General features: G+C 37.4%; 1 protein-coding gene across 2 annotated transcripts; it reads left to right on the top strand.

Moving 5' to 3' along the window:
• Positions 1 to 6606: 6606 nt before the first annotated feature.
• spopla (speckle type BTB/POZ protein like a) lies at positions 6607 to 18236 on the top strand. Of its 2 annotated transcripts, none has more exons than XM_084907862.1 (12): positions 6607 to 6800; positions 7989 to 8070; positions 10244 to 10361; positions 11272 to 11393; positions 11761 to 11912; positions 12014 to 12141; positions 13107 to 13284; positions 13875 to 13930; positions 14046 to 14168; positions 15871 to 16013; positions 16116 to 16169; positions 16706 to 18236. In XM_084907862.1, exons 3-12 carry the CDS (start codon positions 10284 to 10286, stop codon positions 16848 to 16850), a joined length of 1179 nt encoding a protein of 392 aa, XP_084763988.1. In that variant the 5' UTR covers positions 6607 to 6800; positions 7989 to 8070; positions 10244 to 10283; the 3' UTR covers positions 16851 to 18236. The 2 variants fall into 2 exon arrangements, with proteins under 2 accessions (XP_084763988.1, XP_084763989.1); XM_084907863.1 differs by having other exon boundaries at positions 6607 to 7007.
• Positions 18237 to 19103: the final 867 nt, after the last annotated feature.

The following is a 19103-nucleotide window of genomic DNA, read 5'->3' as shown; positions in this document are numbered from 1 at the left end:
TCAAATTTTCACTATAGAGATCCCATCCTACAGTTTGAGGAATTTAAGGATTGTCACTTTTCTTCCTACAAGTGGTTGCCCTTTAAACGTTATATTAAGAGCACAACATATGCAAGGGCTGCTTTGTTACCTCTGGCCCTGGAGGTCTTGTGATCATCGGGTGAACAAATAATGTCAAACTGTATCAAGATTATTTACATAAGGCTTTCAATGTAGCAGTGTCTTACATGAAACCCAAAGCACACAGGAGGCAAAATGGCTCACATGAACAGAAGTTAGCTAATTAGTCTAGAGAATAAAGTTTTTTGCAATTCACAGCCAAGTGTTCAATAACGACATCAAAGTGCGGCATCTGTGTTATTAACTTAGGCTATGTTTGTGTATGATTGCTACTTATATGAAGATCATACCCATTTTATGAGTGACCAATTTAAAAGTCCTGGCTTTGTATAGCAGATGAATTTAATGCTCAGCTTCAACAAAAATGCACAAGTTAGATAAGTTGAGCACAAAGTAAAATGGTTTTGTGTGTTTCAGTTTTTCAGATCTCAGTCAAATTTACAAATTTACACACAGACAGACGACATGTTGCAAGATTTAATGAATGTTATATATTAACTGAATGTATGGTGACCTTCAGTCACAGAGCGAGTTCTACATTTATTAGAAATATATTTAAAATTAATGCTTGCAGGGATGGATTACTAAAATCTACAGTCATCTACAGAGACATCCTTGTGACATTGCGTTGAGCATTCAGTGCAGTGTTACTGAGATTAAAAGAGCTATGTGTACCGTTGGTGGGGAAAAATGGATTACAGTGGCTCAAGCTTATAATGAATGAAGATACTAAGAAATGTGTGCATGGATTAAACAGGCAGCCCATGTATGAAATCTGCTGCAGGCTACTACAAGACACAAGTGTCAACTTGGACTTCAACTGCCTTACTATTATTCATTTTACAAAAAAGATTAGAACATTTTTATGGCGGATGCCAGGACTCTATTAGTCATTGTGACACCATCAGTTTCTTTTTAATTTGCCACAAACAATAAGACTGAGCGGCAATTAAATGCCACAGTAGAAAAAATTCAGACTGGAATTTATAATTAATTACATGGAGTCGTAGTACACAAACAATACAGAAATGAGTGTTTAGCGGCTAAAAGCATCACAGAGTTGGTCTCCTTCAACTGGCATGCAGAATGTTACAGCTGGAAGATATTAATATACCACATGCATTTCAGTGTCATAAATATGGGCAATAGATGTGATATCCCACCTACATAAAATTTTGATGCACTTGGAAATTAAGTATGGGACATCTTTGGCAAAAATTATGTTCTTGGGGTACGAGAAGACAAATTTTCCACTTTACATATTTTTCATGAAATAATCCATCAGTTCTCTGTCAGCCAGTAAGATTATTTTAAGAAGGTGACTTGAGGTTATACAGTAAACAAAGTTAAGGAGAGTGTAAAGAATTGCTGGATTATTTCACTGAGCTAGGATTAGATGATCATTCCATGTTCAATTTTTTTTTTAAATCTAGCCTTTAATCAACCTACAGTTTTGAAGCTTAGAACTTTTTTGGGTTGTTAATAATAATTCTAGTCCTCTCAAAAATAATTTTACATATACGCTACAACACCATTAAAAAGTTTGGAAGTATCAGTCCCTTAGACACCAACATCAAATGTTTTTCTAATATCAGAATTTTGGGCCAAAATTCATTGATTAACCACAATGGAAACAATTTCCAACAAGACAAAAGCATAAATTTCTCCAATGACAGCATATTTCAAGTTATGTGACAAAGTAAGTGCATTCGGGTATGTAAGTACAGGTATGATGTTCTCTGAAACCTTGTCTAGCTATGTGTATATATATATATATATATATATATATATATATATATATATATATATATATATATATATATATATATATATATATATATATAAAGTTCATATCCACAAAAATGTGACATTTTGTATTTTTTCTTCTAATTTCACTCAAATCAAAAAAGGAAACTAAAACCTAATCAAGTTATGTGGCCGTGGACAAAGCTATCCAGGAGCAACAGGTGTAACCTGTCGTATTTAAACCTCTGGCATGTTGATGCTAGAGAAGTGGGTAGTGTCAACCTCCCAAGATCTTAAGCCCTTAAGGAATATGTAGTGAATACTTGAAAGTCTGGCAGATGATTTAACATCTCCAAATTAATTGAATTGATCCTGTAAGCAAAATGATCTACAGGTCACATATTTGTTTAATTTTTACCTGACACAAGCCACTCCAGCTACTTGAGCTCAAGAGGAGAAAAGGAAAGGAAAAGAAGTCTCAAAGAAACTCAAAAGTCAGTGAAGTGAGTTTTTTTTTCCATATGAAAAAGTAAGTAATTTCTAACTTGGGATGAATAAATTATTCTGTAGTCTTTTTTTTTTTTTTTTTTAGTATAATGACTATAAAACAAAATACAAAACATCCTCACAGAATATTTGTTTAGCAGAAGGTGGAAGAGTTGAAAACTACTACACAAGTAAGTTTCTCAAGGTCTAATGATCTGTTTGATCAACTACTAGATTTCACTTTCCATCCAATGATTATTTGAATTTTTATTACATAGATTAAAATCAAATTAGAAGAAACGCTGGATCCTCAGGCTTTTCTACAATCTCCATTGTTCAGTATTATGACTATTTCCAAAGCAGTCTGGAAAAAAAGTATGTGACTAATGTCAAAATCAATTTTTCTCTCGCCGCCATGTTCTGATAAGGTCACTGGGACTCATCTTGGCACTGTAGCCCTTTTTTCTCCTGCTCATAAGTTCTGTCTATATCAGTCTCCATCACTCAAAGCATTGAATACTTGTCAGTAATAATATCAGTGATAACTTGAATTTTTTTTTAATTAGAAAAGTACTTGAGATTGGCAGTAGAGGACTGCTATAGTCATTGTTCAAGGGTACATTATTGCAGAGGCCTATTCATACATGATCAATACAGTAGATATGACAGAGATTAAACAGAGATTCATCTCAACGAGCCAAGAATATGATCGATATTACTTATTTTCTTTATTTAAACAAGCAAAAATACTGAAAACAACCTAATTTACAATTTACATGATATATCTTTTGCAGAATGTCTATAGAATAGGAATCATCCTGTTCTAACTTTGAGTCAGAGCGCACAACAGCTTTGGGGCTAGCATTAGCAGGCGGATAGTACCTTGGGTGAGTTTCAACAAATGCCATACATAAACTACTAAGCGACACATAGAAAATATGAAAAGCAATCTGAAGAAATAAGCTTTTATATATTTATTTACTTGTAAATGAAAATTGTAATGCACCAAGTGTATGTACTGTGCACCATACACACTAACGAAAAGCCGGGGCTGTTAAAAGTCTAAGAGACTAATACAATGAAATGATTATTCTTGAGCCGTCCTATTCTTGAATTGTTAGATTATGTTGCCTGTGGTCACGTTCAGTAAAGCCTGTTTCCCTGCCCTTAAATTAAACTGATTTAAATGCTCGATAAGCATCGCCTCTTCAGCTGTGATCTTATCATCCATCCCTTCCACTTCAAAATGGGTCAGTGTATCATCGCTGTGATATTAAAGGCATTTGATGTGGGCTGCAAAATGTGACATTTCACTGCTGTGTTTACAGTACATTTGACTAAAACCCAACCGGCTCAGATATTTGGGTGTTTTTGTCATTATATGATGCAAACATTCAAAAACTGTAACATATTTACTTGTGAATCGAGACTAGTGCAAGAAGGCCACTTATTGCTCATTCTGTACAATAGTGTCCATCCATCTGAAAGGGAATTAGTTATCACGGGCCTGCAGGGAGCCTTAACAGAGTTTTGTTTCAGAGAATGGCATACCAGAAGCTGCTTTGTGTTTGCTAAATGAGCAACATCAGAAGTAGAAAGAAGAAACAATGAGAAGACGCAGTGGGAAGTTTCATGTGTAGTGTAAATACATTAGATTTCTTTATTTGAATGGGTTTTTCCCCCCAGTTTTTTCTCCAGCCTGTGATGTTATAGCCTAACACACGTTGCTTGCAGGTGGTCTCGTGTTTCATGTGATTTAATACATTAATTCTCCTACTTCGGAATACAGTTCTTAAAGAAAAAAAATCCCACATGGACCTAACTTATACCATGAATCTGAATACATCCCTGTGTAAAATCAGTAAAATGCTGAAATAAAAACTTCCACATCAGTGTGGTAGTTAGTACAGTATTATACAGAAATCTGTTTACTCTCAAGACAGAAGTAAAAGTGATTACACATGTTATTTCTCCTTAAGACTAACCATATGAACAGCCAGCCTTTTTAATTTTAGCTTGTGATGCTCATTTTGCACATTTTTGATAACTGGCTGACAGTGTTGGGGAGTAACGGAATACATGTATTTAAAATACAAAATATGAGTAACTGTATTCCGTTACAGTTACCGTTTAAAAGGTGGTATTTAGAATACAGTTACTTTGTTGAAATAAATGGATTACACGGCGGTATTTTCCTGTTTCATATTGTGGCGGGTCAGGACTGTTTGGGTTTTGTTTGACAGCTACGTTCTGTTGTTCCAGGCTGCAGCGTTACGGTTGGTTACAGGGTGACGCCCTCACTCTGCGATAGTGTGTTTCATGCGTGAGAGAGCGCCTTTTTGTTGTTGTTGTTGTTGTTGTGCTAAGCTAATAGGCAGAATGCTACAGGGATAGCTCTAAAGAATGTAGCATCATGGGCAGTGTAGTCCGTGCTGCAGGGAGAATGGACTGCCATACACGTTATGTGTCGATCGTGGTTCAAGAGTTGGGAGTTCGCCTTGTAATCGGAAGGTTGCCGGTTCAAGCCCCGGCTTGGACAGTCTCGGTCGTTGTGTCCTTGGGCAAGACACTTCACCCATTGTCTACTGGTGGTGGTCAGAGGGCCCGGTGGCGCCAGTGTCCGACTCCGGCAGCCTCGCCTCTGTCAGTGCGCCCCAGGGTGGCTGTGGCAACAATGTAGCTTGCCATCACCAGTGTGTGAATGGGTGGATGACTGGTTGTGTAAAGGCTTTGGGGTCCTTGGGGACTAGTAAAGCGCTATACAAATACAGGCCATTTACCATGTGTCCGTGTGCACGAGGAGGGAGTTGTCACCGAGCAGAAACGGGAGCTGGAAGCATGTAAATATAATAATAACCACTGCAGCCAAAAAGAGTGCCTGACGAGCCCAGTTGTAAGTAAGCTATTAAGACTCGACTGTACACTGTGCTCGTGTTTTCCTCTGAAACAATAAGCTCCGTTGGAGCAGCCTTTCAACGCCTCTCTCTGTCTCTCGCTAGCAAAGCTGACCCAGACAACAAAGTAAAGCTAGTTTTCAGCTATGAGCTCGACATGAACCCGACATATTAGCCAGAGGTCCCTTTACTACGGTTCGGGGCCGCAGACCTTCAGTAACAGTAATCACACAGCAATAGTACATTTATGTAGTTGTAAAAAGCATGATAATATATTAAGTAATCCAAAGTATTCAGAATACGTTACTCTCATTGAGTAACGTAACGGAATATGTTACAAAATACATTTTGGCGCATGTAATCTGTAATCTGTAGTGGAATACATTTTAAAAGTAACCTTCCTAACACTGCTGGCTGAGCATTATGCTGCTGAACTTTAGCTGACACGTCATTAGAATAGTAGCTTGGGGGTATAAGAGAAACCATATTACTTGCAGGGCCATACTTCTTGTATTGCTCTTGGTCAGGACCATTACCACCTGGGAAGGACCACTACAGTGCTGATTGAATAGTGATAGCAATCTCATTAAGAGCTGGCATTATCAGTGCAAGTTAAATGCCAGCTAAGTTTCTTCTTAGCTTCTTCAGACTGGATCGAAGCTAAGAAGAAACTTTCCAACACAGAGTCACAGAGGTGCTTTTAAAGGGAAAAAGAGAGGGGGGGGTGTTTAAGTTTAAATTACTCTTTTATTTGTACTGCAATGTACTTAATTTTGTTATAAGGCAATGTGTATATTCTCACCAGCAAAAATGAAATAACCATAAAAAGATGTGAGACCCTGTAGGTAAATATATGAGTGCACAATCCTTTCCCAAAGTTACCAAGTCAAGTCAATTGATTCATATGTAAAAAAAAAAAAGTAAACAACACTTGCTGGCTAATAGGGTTTTACAGGCGTACACACTTGTAATCCAGGTGTCAAGAACCCAATTACAAACATGGAACTTACAAGAGTTACTTGATCTAAAATAAGTATTATAAGTCCATGTGGATACTGATGAGGTACTGTACTATCCAGTGTCTCAAAATGGCAAAGATTCACACTTATGTGTGTGTATTTGTGTATGTGTGTAATCCTATTGCCTGAATAGCCTAATCAATAGGTCTATCTAGTCTCCAGAGTAACCACTGCTATTTTCAGTTTTTAAGATCAGAGTTTAGCTGAAAGGGGAATATTATTATTATTATTATTATTATTATTAGCAGTAGTAGTAGTAGTATTATTAGTATTATTATAGTTGAGATGGAGGAAGACATGATCAGTCTGTGGACATTATCCAAATTTCGCGCCTGCGCAGTAGCTATATTTTCTAGCCATTCAAGCTACCCCAGCCAGCTAGACAAATGTAAGCTAGCAGAGATATAAATTAGACAAAGAAACCTTGTAAAGAGACTGAATGAAAAAGAGTTCAAAGTGACGGACCGTGAAAGGAGCAGGTGTAATACAAAGCTTTATGCGTTATTCGATATATGTGGGAGTATGAAATTGAGAGGTACGCAGTCACCACGTCTTTTTAAACTTTTTTGCCAGCAGCCAGTGTAGAGATTAGCTAGCTAGCCGCTAGTTAGCCGATGTTGTTTTCCCACCAGCAGGCTGAACCAAAGCGCTTCGTTAGTTAGCATCCTGTCTCAGCGAAGGCCCTTTTGTTTCACGCCGGCTAATGCGGGGTCTAAACAACACGGCACGGAATCAACTTGAGGTATCTTTAGTTAGTTTGTGTCGCAGATGAGAAGTAATACAACTGATCTAAGTGTGCTGGGAAACATGCGAACAGATTTATTGCTAACATGTTGTGTGCTAGCTGATGACTATTCGCCGTATTTGCGGTCTGCTAAAGTGAAGTTAAGCTTGCTAATGAAAAGGTTAGCTACATACGTATTGAACATAAAATCGATAAATATCTAAAATATGATGCTTCCCCTTTTATTACTGTTCTTATTTGAGCAAGTTTGTTGTTAAATGACGACATATGGTGAAGCGGCGTAAATGATGGTCTGGAAATTTGTATTGATACTTTAGCTAACATTGAGCTGTTGCTTTATTTGCTATTTATTTTTTAATGTTTTTCATACTAACTTACTGTTAGTCACACTTGTTTACATCTGGAAAACCGTATTGGGTAATGTAAGTTGTGAGGCTCAATACAACTCCTGCGGTGTAACTTTTAGCTAATGCAATCCAGCTAGTTGAATGTTAGTCCGCATAGCATCATCTGTGTTGTGTTACAGGCGCGGTAGCACAACTCCAGCTAATGTGTTGGCCAAACAAAGTTGCAGGTGAATCTTGAGTTTAACACACTGACCTATCAGCCGAGCAGCCACCTAAAGGATGTGGCGAGCGATAAATTGTCCTAAATTATCGTTAACGTTTAGCAAAATACTACAAACCTAAATTACTCATCCGGATAACCAGTATGTTGTCGTGAGTGCTGCACTCAGTTTTTAATAACGTGGCATTCACGACTGATTTTTATTTATTTATTTAAGCAATCACTTTCCTGTGGTTCAATTTGTTGACTTTTTTGGGGGGATAAATGTGAGGGGTTTGTTATGAGGACTTGTTATGAGCATTTTCTTCATTTCTAGATGCTTCTGTAGCATGGGGGCTCTTCAGTTACTACTAGATGGGTTGAACAGCTCTATATTCAAGGCCTAATATTTGTTTCCTTTTTTTTTTCTAGTATGTAACATGAAGATAAGGTCATGAAGGATCCAGTGATAACCTAAAAACATCCATCTGTGTACATTTCAACCATTCAAGAGGTGATTATAAGGAGTTGGTTCTTGCTCTTTAGAGCACTAGGCTCAGATGTGTGCAGACTTGATTGTGTAGATTCAGTTTGACTACTCAAAGCACTGATACAAGGCTTTATACTGGAAACCGCACATACACATTAGCATCAGTGAGCGCTATAGCTTGCAAATTATATCACAATATTTCTAGGAAATTTGCCATAGCGATAATTCTGACATTACAGAGAAGGTAAAAAATACTGAAAGATGTTTAATGATGCTTGCAGGCAGCAGCATTTATAAGTGCAAGTAAATGATGAGCATTTTCCATTCTGCTTTTCCAGTGAGCTACTGTCACTGATGACATACTTCCTAATTTAAAACAATGCAGCGTTTATAGTGCAATAGTAGTGACAGTATGATTTAGCTATAAGCAAACAAGTTGCTCGGTAGTGTTTTTCCTGAAAATTTTAACAATAACTACAGTGACATAAACTCGTAGCTGTACAATACTGTACAGAATAAAGGAGAAAATCTTCCACCTAGGATGTTGCATCTTGGGTCCAGCTTTTATTTATTTCTTTATTACATGGTTCCACCATGTAAGCGCATCAGTAATTTCCATCCACCGTTTGCCCTTGCTGGCATATGGAGCGCAAGCAGAAAGTCTTCCTGTGATGCTTGGTGGAGTCATTTGTTTTCTTTTGAGTCGGAAATCGTCAGCGCCTGCTGTCTCGTTCTTCTTAGCCTGGTTGTACTTACAGTGTGTTTTTTGTCTCAGAAGGTAAAATATGTTTGCTATTTCCACCTGTAGCAGGAACAGTTTTCTTGGAAATTTTTAAAAGTTCTGTTCTTATTTGGAAATTGTGGAAGTAGCTCCCTTTTTTAGGTACCAAAGTAACAGAGTAGGGAGTGTAAATGTATAGCATTCAGCAATCATATCACAATATATTTTTATAGAGACATAGAAAGAAGTCTCATCGGAGTCTACAATAATCCACAACAGTTTCAGTCATACTGTGTCTACAGCAAATTCACTGACCGCTGGTTTTTATTTAACGAAATGTTTTCTTTAGGTGATAAAACTACATAATGTATGATCGTGTGCTATGGTTAAGCAAAGTCATAACACACACAGAGGAGTACAAGAACATTTTTAGGTAAAACATTTATGCAAAGATTAAGTTTACATTATTAGTATAATGTATTATAAAACATGGAAATGGCGACATCAGCTTGCCCTTTGACACTGGATATTGTCTCAGAATTGGAACACTTTTGGGCTCAAATTAAATATTGGAAATGAAAGAAATTTTATTTTATTTTTTTATGTAGCACATGGTAGGAGGGAGGTACAAAAGATGATTAATGCTAGGGATGTTTGCCAATTGTCTAAAAACATGACCAGTTTCATCATTTTTAATAGAAATTTACTCTAGGAAATTGTGATAAGGATCACAGGGCTTTAGAGACTTTTGAACTTACTGCAAGAAAATATGAACTTAAATGATCTTACGTTAGGAGAAAAATAAAAAATAAAAATAAAACGGTGTGATCCAGCTCTGATAAATATGAGCAGTTATATGTAGGTTTTGGTATATCGCTGTCATAAAACATGCACTGAATAAGTGAAATAAAAATGGCATTTGTATCTTGCCATTGTTATAAAAATAGTATGGAGCACTTGATTTTTTTTATTTTATTTTATTTTTTTCAGAAATTTGTGGAGAGGCATGTGTTGTAGGTGTCCAAACATTAGACATACAGTTCGGATGAACTATAAATCCTGCTTCAATTCCTGGTGTTCTGAACAGCCAACATCGTTTTGACCCTTTTTTTGCCAGCCACAACTGCTGAAAGATAACATTTTGATTTATTTAGTTATGTAATATTGGCTGTTTTCATTGAAGCTTTTCTTTTTTTTCTTGCTGCAATCATATTTGTAAAATCACGCTGACTATAGCTTTACTCAAACTTTGGAGATGTGCTTTTAGGGTGACTGGCGACTGGCTGTCAAGTTATGTCAAGTTTTACATAAAGGAAAAGTACAGAGAATACAGTTAACTGTACATGAGAATGGTTTCATTTTCATTTTGTTTACTCATGTTTCAAATGTGTTTCCAGGCTGATTCATGAAAGCTAAACTTTATGCTGTTTAATTCTTGAGAAATACTCGTTGTTTATTGTTTTCTTGTAATGTTAGTGCTTTAAGGACGCAAGTGAGTGGAACCACAGAGCCAGCGATGTCACGGGTTCCCACTCCTCCTCCTCCTGGGGAGATGTCAAGTGGACCTGTGGCAGAGAGCTGGTGTTACACACAGGTATGGTCACAACTGTACTCTTTATATTCTTTTCTGCACCTATTAATGGTAGAACTGTTTTAAATTTTTATATAATTGTATTTAAAGTGGCAATCTCATACACATGTAATTACTGGTAGTAATGAAAAATAAAGGTAAATATACTACAGGTCACCAAATTCTGGGGGCAATAAAGAAAAATATTGACTTTTTTCCCCCCTTCCTAAATGCTGCACATAGCTGAGTCTGTGAATAGCAGGGCTGAGAGGTTGATCTGTAGCCTGACATCTGCAGCTCCTCATCTAACTGGCTACACCCACTTTTTGTATTTGATAATAAAAGTCAATTCATCTCTTGCACACAGTGTGAAGCTGTAGCAGTAAGAACGGCTTATTTTACATTTGGGGTAACTTAATACAGCGTTTTACTCACAAGTATGTCGTCAGAGGCACAGTATTTCTAATATTATAAACATATGCATATAAATATTTTGGTACTTTAATAAGCAAATTGCAGAGTAAATCATTATCAGGTTATCTCATTATAAATAGGCAGTGACCCTACAGGCATTAGAAAAATGAAAGCTTCTTGGTTGCCACTTTAAATGTAGATTTTTTTTAATGTTAGTTTTAAAATCATATTTTGCTGTTTTTCATTCTCAAATTTTATTCTCCTTAGAATATTATTACCGAGGTCGGGGGTGGCACAGCTGTTAAATATCAGCAGTAATCCAGCATACAAAAGATTATACCATACAACAGCAGCTAAATTGAATTCGGCATTCATTAATGTTACAATTTTACATCTTTTGTGATTTATTTTTTTTCTCCCTATAGCGACACTTTCCAAGTGATCAGAATTTACTGTGGGAGTATGTTAAGTTTCACATTAGGGGTCTGATGGGTCTGTATGTGTCTTATTCTTGTTCAAGGTCAAAGTTGTGAAGTTTTCCTACATGTGGACCATAAACAACTTTAGTTTTTGCAGAGAGGAAATGGGAGAAGTGTTGAAGAGCTCAACTTTCTCTTCTGGCCCTAATGACAAAATGAAATGGTTAGTACTCAAGATAAACCTTTTACTGCTGCTAGATGTTTGTTGTTTTTTTCTTCTTCCCTTTAGTTTCTGTGGCCATGAAAATCACTGATGTGTTGAATAGCTTTTAGAGTTTTGGAACTGTAAGCATGATTTAGCTTTTTACTATTTATATCAAATTTTTTGCCTGATTGAGTTCCTAGAATTTTCTAGAACAAACCAGCATGTCAATAAAAAGTATATTTGTTTTCAGTATGTGAACTCTGCACATAGGTGATAATTACACACAGCTGCTCAGAAACATGAAAATTGCGTCTAAGGGCTCGTCGCAGTACTGTTTTAAGTTCGTATGATAACTGACGTGCAGTGTTATCTGTTCGCTTGGCAGGTGTCTGCGAGTCAATCCAAAGGGACTTGATGATGAAAGCAAAGATTATTTGTCATTGTATTTACTTCTTGTTAGCTGTCCAAAAAGTGAAGTCAGAGCAAAGTTCAAGTTTTCTTTGTTGAATGCTAAACGAGAGGAGACAAAAGCAATGGGTGAGTGCAGGATTTTGAGTGTTTTTTGGGTTCCTTTTCATTCCCTACTTGTAAAAGCTATAACAAGACTGCAATTTTGTTTTTTTTCCTCTTGGTTGCAGAAAGCCAAAGAGCATATAGATTTGTCCAAGGCAAAGACTGGGGCTTCAAAAAATTTATACGGAGAGATTTCCTCCTTGATGAAGCCAATGGACTTTTACCAGATGACAAGCTCACCCTGTTCTGTGAGGTAATCTTTCCTTTTATTCTTCAAATTAAAGCGCTACCGTTTTGTCTTTTTTGTTCATTATATTTAGCAACATTACAAATGACATGAACCACAATTTCTCTACTCGATTGCAGTCAAAAGTTCTATTGATTGTAAAAATTGTAAGCGATTAAATTCATATTGTGTTCTTTCCGCTAACATTTGGCTAGTGGAAAGAACCTGGTTGTCTTTTCTCTTTTTTTTGTACCAGTTGTTGTGTTATACTTGGCTTTATAAAGTATTCATTTGTTATGTTAAATTTTAAATGAAGTCTTCAACATTAGACCACTCTTATATGAACTTAATTACACCCATGTTGCGACCTTTTAATGGATTAGAGCTCTTGACATGACCACATTACACCTGAGTGCATGCTGTGGTGCAACTTATTGTTAGGATTTGCTTCAAATGACATTGAACTGTTGGCAAAAGAAATGCTTCCCCCATCACACTTCATTTGTGTTGGAGCTTGTTTTCTGAAATAATTGAATTTGGTGTGTCAAGAAGAATGAACATCTACTGAAATCTTCTTTCAAGGGACAAGTTAAGTGAGGTGGCAGTGAATTTTCATGTACGTGCAATTGAGTTAGTATTGCTAGGATTACAATTTGCCAGCCAGCGTTTCCAGAAGGATTAAACAGTTTCAGATAAATTGCCACTTTGATAAATAAATTGCATTCAAATTAAAGACAAACTGTCTCTTCCCATCAATTAGGGATGTCAGCAAAGTTAATTAATTTTGGATTTAAGTGGTTGTATGTTTTCAAGCATTTTGCCATCCTAATTGTAGGTTCCCTAGTCTGGAAAATACACACTAAAAAGAAAGAAATCAAACACATATTTGCTGCTAAATGTTTGCTACATATTTGCTGCTGGATTTGTTAGCATGTTTTGACTTGATACAACAGCTTTAGTTTGTTTTTTTTGTTTTTCTCTCTGCTATACAGGTTAGTGTTGTCCAGGATTCTGTTAACATTTCAGGCCAGTCTAACATGAACATGTTGAAGGTACCAGAGTGTCAGCTGTCTGATGACCTCGGGAACCTGTGGGAGTGTTCACGCTTCACAGACTGCAGCCTCTATGTGGGAGGGCAGGAGTTCAAAGCCCACAAATCCATCCTTGCAGGTAAAACCTCCCTGGCCTCCACAACTTAAGTTTGTAACAACTCAGAGAAAAGCCCTCAAAATGGGCCAAGACAGACACATCTGTGCCGCCTCTGAACAGCTTCTGTGGAGAGCTATAAGTACCTCGAAAGGCTACGAGCAGTCTGTGTTCATGGCTTGATTTGTAGCGGCCTACTTCTGCAGTGGGTGCTAATCCACACCACTACCCCTGCTTGGCCCTGCTTGACCCAGATGACTGTAAGATTCAGGAGATTGAGAGGCTGGCTCTGCTCTCTAGTTCATCTTCATTAGACATGGTGGAAGCCTCAGTGCTCAAAGAGGAAGTGCTAACAAAGTGGCAGCAATATAAATTTTGCAGCATTTTATTTTAATAGTATAGATATTTGTGGACTTTTTACATCTGTCTTCTAAGATCTTAGTAATTTATGTGCTGTTTCCTTATGTGACATTGATGCTTATATGCCTGGATGAATTAAGACATTTTTATTTGCTTTGCTAATGTGCTCAATATTGTTGACGAGTCATTGGTAAATGTCAAAAGTGTGTATTTTTTAATATATATTTTTATGCTTTTTTTTTTTTTTTTTGCAGCGAGGTCACCAGTTTTTAATGCTATGTTTGAACATGAAATGGAGGAGAGTAAAAAGGTAGGAGTAAAACTTTAATTCTCACATCCTCAGCAAATCCTTTCAGTACTGTTATTGCTTTTGTATATATACATACGAGGTTCTGTGCACTAAAGACAGCCGTCTAAATTTGCAGAACCGTGTTGACATCAGTGATGTGGATCCTGATGTCTTTAAGGAAATGATGGGCTTCATCTATACAGGCAAAGCACCAAATTTGGAGAAAATGGCAGACAATTTGCTGGCAGCTGCAGATAAAGTAAGTGCCCAGTGAGATTATGCTTTTATTTGACCAGACATCTACTGCCAGTTTCTCTTGTAAAAGTAGAAAATTAACCTTATAGTCTTATGGTCTTGCTTGGTATTGTATTCAGTTACTAACTCACTAGTAACTTAAAGAGTGAAACAGTAAAGCTGAAATGGTAATTGTATGCAGTATTGTCATGGACAGTAGTGTACCTTGTGAGCGTTTGAAGCCTCCAGCTGTTCAGTGAATGGAACATGCAACACTATATGTAAGTCAATGAGGCTTAAGGGCTAATGCGGTCTGTTCTGTAATTATGTAGCTGTTAGCCGTCATAGTCTGTATTTTTTACCTTTATTTATTTATTTATTTATTTATTTATTTATTTATTGGGGGGGGATGTGCTCATCCACAGTGTGTGCTTCCAAACGGGCTGATTTAACTAAGGTTGCTGATATGGTGATGTGGTTTCTCTTCTGTGTTGAGACTGATTTGTCTAATATTTTTGTCTAGGGCTGTTATTGTGTAGCTGGAAAAAGGATAAACTGTTAGAAGAATCAAAACTGTACTGAGTGAGCTTTCTGTCATTCCCGTAAACACGGTGCTTCAGGGACGCTTCAAGGGAATTTCTTCAAATTCTGCACAAACCATTCTAACTCAGGGATGCATTTATTAGGTCTTACTTGTCAAACCTAAAGCTCTCTGTGACCTCACAAAACATTTTGTTATAAACGGTGTGTAAAAGATTGATGTCGACAACATTTAAATTTTCGTTGTCGACGTGCTTGTCACTGCTGTGTTGGTTTGCATTCAGAAACTATACAGATACAACATAAAGGCACAAATCAGCTAATTAGTGCTAAGCAGCAGGTTAATTAAGTCTTAAAATTTCACTCAACAAAACAGAAACGCAGGCTTTTCAGATCAGCTTTACCGCACAAACAGCTATATGATTATTTTTTTCAGATCATTCAATTCAGTTAAATACTCAAGCATACTGGAGAGGTCCACTGTGGTGGCTGGAACTGGCAAAGTTACACCACACAGACAGCAGTCAGCTAAGGCTCCATGTGTCGGCACACCTGCCAATCAAAGCAGGCATCCTCCTAATATTAAACTTATACAGGATTCATGTCAAATGTCAAAATATATATATATATATATATATATTTTTTTTTTTTTGGTTGTCGTTGTTGGTTTGATTTGAGGGGGTTTTTTTGGTTTTTACAGTTTAGAATTTTTTTTAAGAAACATCCGTTGTCAACATGTTTAATGGTTGCTTTATTGTAATCACCTCTAATGGTAAAGCATCTCCAAGTATGAGGACATAGGAAGAGTTTTTGCACACTTGTACTGTAAACACACAACACAAATTTCTTCATTCTCCCTTACATAACTCATAAGTTTAAACTGGATGTAAACTGTAACTCTACTGGTCGACAGAGGCATAGAACTGCAAGGTAGTGCTTTTAGTTTTCCTTAAAATGCTTATTAGAGAGCCTTCTGCTTCAGCATTTTGGATCCTCGTCAATTTTTCTCCATTTCTATTAGGATTGCTGAGTCATCCATTCCAGTAAATTATTGCATCCGTAGCCTTAATGTGCATTTGCACTAACTGTGATAAAACCGTAAGTCACTGGCATTTATTTAACATGTAGACTATAATCGCTGCTCTCTGTGTTCCCCCCCCCCCCTCGTTCCATCACCTCCACCCCAGTATGCTCTTGAGCGTTTAAAGGTTATGTGTGAAGAGGCCTTGTGCAACAGCCTTTCAGTGGAGAATGTGGCCGACACCCTCATCCTGGCTGACTTGCACAGTGCCGAGCAGCTCAAAGCACAAGCCATAGATTTTATCAACAGGCAAGTATCGCAAAAAAGAAAAAAAAAACTCCAGTGATAAATTCCTGCTGCCATTTCTGTTTACCAGCCCTGAATGCTTACCTTTTTATCTCCTTGCCATAGGTGCAGTGTCCTGAGACAGCTGGGCTGTAAAGATGGAAAGAACTGGAATAGCAAGTATGTAATTAGCTGATATATGTGACACAAGATTAATACCACACTCTTATCTCTTTCCCCAACCAGATGCATTAGAATTCATTGTTTTAGCCCAGGTAGACAGAGTGCTATTTGCCTTTTCAGTTTGAAGCTCCATATCTTTGTATCCAAGTTATTAATAGACTCATTCCTGGATAAACCCTGGAAATGGAATATTTGTAGAATTTTAAAAAGAAGGGAGGTGGTTGCTGTGGGAAGATTTTTTTTTTTCTTACTTCTCTTCCAGATGATGTAGTGCAGTGTTACAGGACACCTTGAAATATTAAGCTTATTTCTCTCTGTTGTATTCACAGCGCGACGCATTCCACCGCTCTATTAATTTTAGTTTATGCATGTGTGCGGAAAGCACTAATGGCCCTTTTTCAAGTTTAGCATACAACTCGCAAATCAAATCCCACTTATTTGCTTTGTCATTACAATCTCATTTATGTTTATTGGTTTTTAATGTGCAGATTATCATGTCTGAGTGTCTGACTTCATTTTGCATGTGCTTACAGTCATGCTACAGATATAATGGAGACTGCGGGCTGGAAGTCAATGATCCAGTCCCATCCTCACTTGGTAGCCGAAGCCTTTCGTGCCCTGGCTTCAGCACAGTGCCCACCCTTCGGTCTTCCCAGGAAGCGCCTAAAACAGTCTTGACTGCCCGACTGTGTCCCAGGACTTTACTGGAGGTGTGAAGCATGGGTTTACAAAAAAGAAGGACTAGCAAGGATACCACTCTTTATTTCCACCAAAACTGAACACACTTGAATAAAGAAGAGTGGGGCTTTCTGGCCAGGGATGTGGGGGAGGCTGGCACGTGGAAGACTGACATCAATTGACTGGGGGGAGGAAAAAAAAATTGGTTCACTCGGTGTTGCTTGCTTGCTTTGCTGCCCGAACTGAATTCTGTTCAGACTGGGTAGCAAGTCAAGTTCTCTGCTACAGTTTATTTTTCCTGTAATTTTCAAAATGGCCTTAATATATCTGCCATTGCTCTGGAGCTGCTCTGGAGTACTTTGTCTATTTTACTCTGTGCCTGCCTTGTCACAAAGACCAGGCCTCCTCCAGGTTGCACTAGTTCCCATGAATAGTCATTTTGATATGGAGTTCTATAGGAACGTAACAAAGGTTTAACTAAATGGGAAATATTATATATTTGTAATGTTTAGCCCGTTTTGTGACTAGACATTAAAAAGCATGAACACTTTCAGTGCAAGGTCAGTTCTTTACACTTTTTAAAAGATGTGTATGCCCCATATTGATGGCACCATTTCTATGTAAATGACAGTTGAACCATCTTCAAAAGACCAATGTACAAGAAAGTGTGTCCTATTGCGTATTTGTGGGGGGAAATAGTGATCTGCCATTATGAAGACCGAGTGTCGATCCTTGTGAAACATGTAAGACAAAAGTGTCTGTACTTTGGCCCTAATATATTAAAACATTGGAAGTATATGGACATATTTACTCAGTCTCCCATTTGAATGACTTATTCCAGATCATACGTCTGTGAACTGTTATAGATTCAATTTTGAGAATTTGTTTCTTTAGTATTGCCAACATGCAAATATTATATATTCTCAATATATTGTGGTTAACTAAAAGTGGAGAGACTAATGCATGGTCATGTTATTGTCAAAAGAAAGTGTCCAAGTACCAATTTTGTTTTAACCATTTTTTTTCTGCAATTATCTGACATATTTGTGCAGAATAAAATTAATTGAGTATGTGCAAAATCTTCCTCTAACATGCTTGGATATCTGTAGGATGCTGAGCATCACTTCTACTGGCAATGTTATTGTGTTTGAATGAGGGGTTGTCATTTTTTATTCGGTCCGTCTTGTATGTTGTGGCGTGACAGACACTTCAGAGGATTTTGTAAATTACGAGTAGCATCATTTTTACATGATATTACTCATCATTCAGCGTCATGTTGAGATGTTGAAACGTTGGAAGCAAAAAAAAGAAAAAAACAAAAAGATGAAGTTGTTGTCTGCAAGAATGCCTGCATTAACCCATTAAAACATTTTCCAGCAGTCTGAAGTGGCCTAGGTTTTTTTTTTTTTTTGTTTGTTTTTTTTTTTATAATATGTTTTTAACTGGAGAATGTTGAGCTCAATGTGAAGAGATTTCAGTCTAAGGAAGGATGGTTATTATCTACACCGTTTCTTTTAATGGTTGTACTAATGGGTGCAGGTATCAGGCTGGGGTGATTTATTTATTTATTTATTTATTTTTTTTTTTTTTTTTGAGGGGTTCTCGTTTGAAAAAAATAATAATTAGACAACAACACCACTGTGATAATCAAAAGAAAATGTGCTTTAACTGCATTAGCATAGTGCCATGTTAAATGTTGAACCTTTGTTCAGCACATAAAAGACGTGCTTTTTTCCCCCCCCTATTTTATGTGTGAATGCTTGGCACAAGCCCTAATTAAAATGAATGTGAGGCCGCTCTTTTCTGCTGGAAGAGAAGTCTTCATCAGCAGCTCGCTGATCCTCATCCGCCCCTCTCAGCACAGATCCCAGGAAAAGACCTGATACCATCTCTGCTTTAGGACGCCTCTCCAACCTTTTATCTTCCTCCTTCGCGTTCCTCTACTAACTTTAAAGCTTGAAAGAGAGAGATGCCTGCAGTGTCAAAATTGAATTTTTTTTTCTCTTATATTGATTGTCGGAAATAAGCGTTGGATGCTGAGAAGTGAAATGTATGTTAACATTTCTTGTAGTTTTCCAGGGGATTTGGGTGCATGCAGCAGGAAAGCGTAGTGTGACTTGATGCCTATAAGGAGTAGGTGCCTCACCCTGATCAGATAAGAGTAATGGAAGCGAATGAAAAGACCCCTGTCCCTGATGGCCACGGCAAAATGGATGTGCTCCCTGAGGTGTACCTCTGGTATCATCCACGCCT

This window comes from Perissodus microlepis, chromosome 16 (assembly GCF_051167445.1).
Source record: "Perissodus microlepis isolate ML-2025 ecotype Zambia chromosome 16, ASM5116744v1, whole genome shotgun sequence".
Taxonomy (NCBI): domain Eukaryota; kingdom Metazoa; phylum Chordata; class Actinopteri; order Cichliformes; family Cichlidae; genus Perissodus; species Perissodus microlepis.
The sequence above is the reverse complement of the archived record's forward strand: the minus strand, read 5'-3'. Positions and strand labels throughout refer to the sequence as shown.

What these genes read in the sequence shown, in the direction of transcription:
- spopla (XM_084907862.1), top strand. Translation starts at nt 10,284, where the DNA reads ATGTCACGGGTTCCCACTCCTCCTCCTCCTGGGGAGATGTCAAGTGGA. An exon ending in AGAGGAGACAAAAGCAATGG is followed by an intron (nt 11,913 to 12,013) that starts GTGAGTGCAGGA and finishes TCTTGGTTGCAG; the next exon opens with AAAGCCAAAGAGCATATAGA. An exon ending in AGCTCACCCTGTTCTGTGAG is followed by an intron (nt 12,142 to 13,106) that starts GTAATCTTTCCT and finishes TCTGCTATACAG; the next exon opens with GTTAGTGTTGTCCAGGATTC.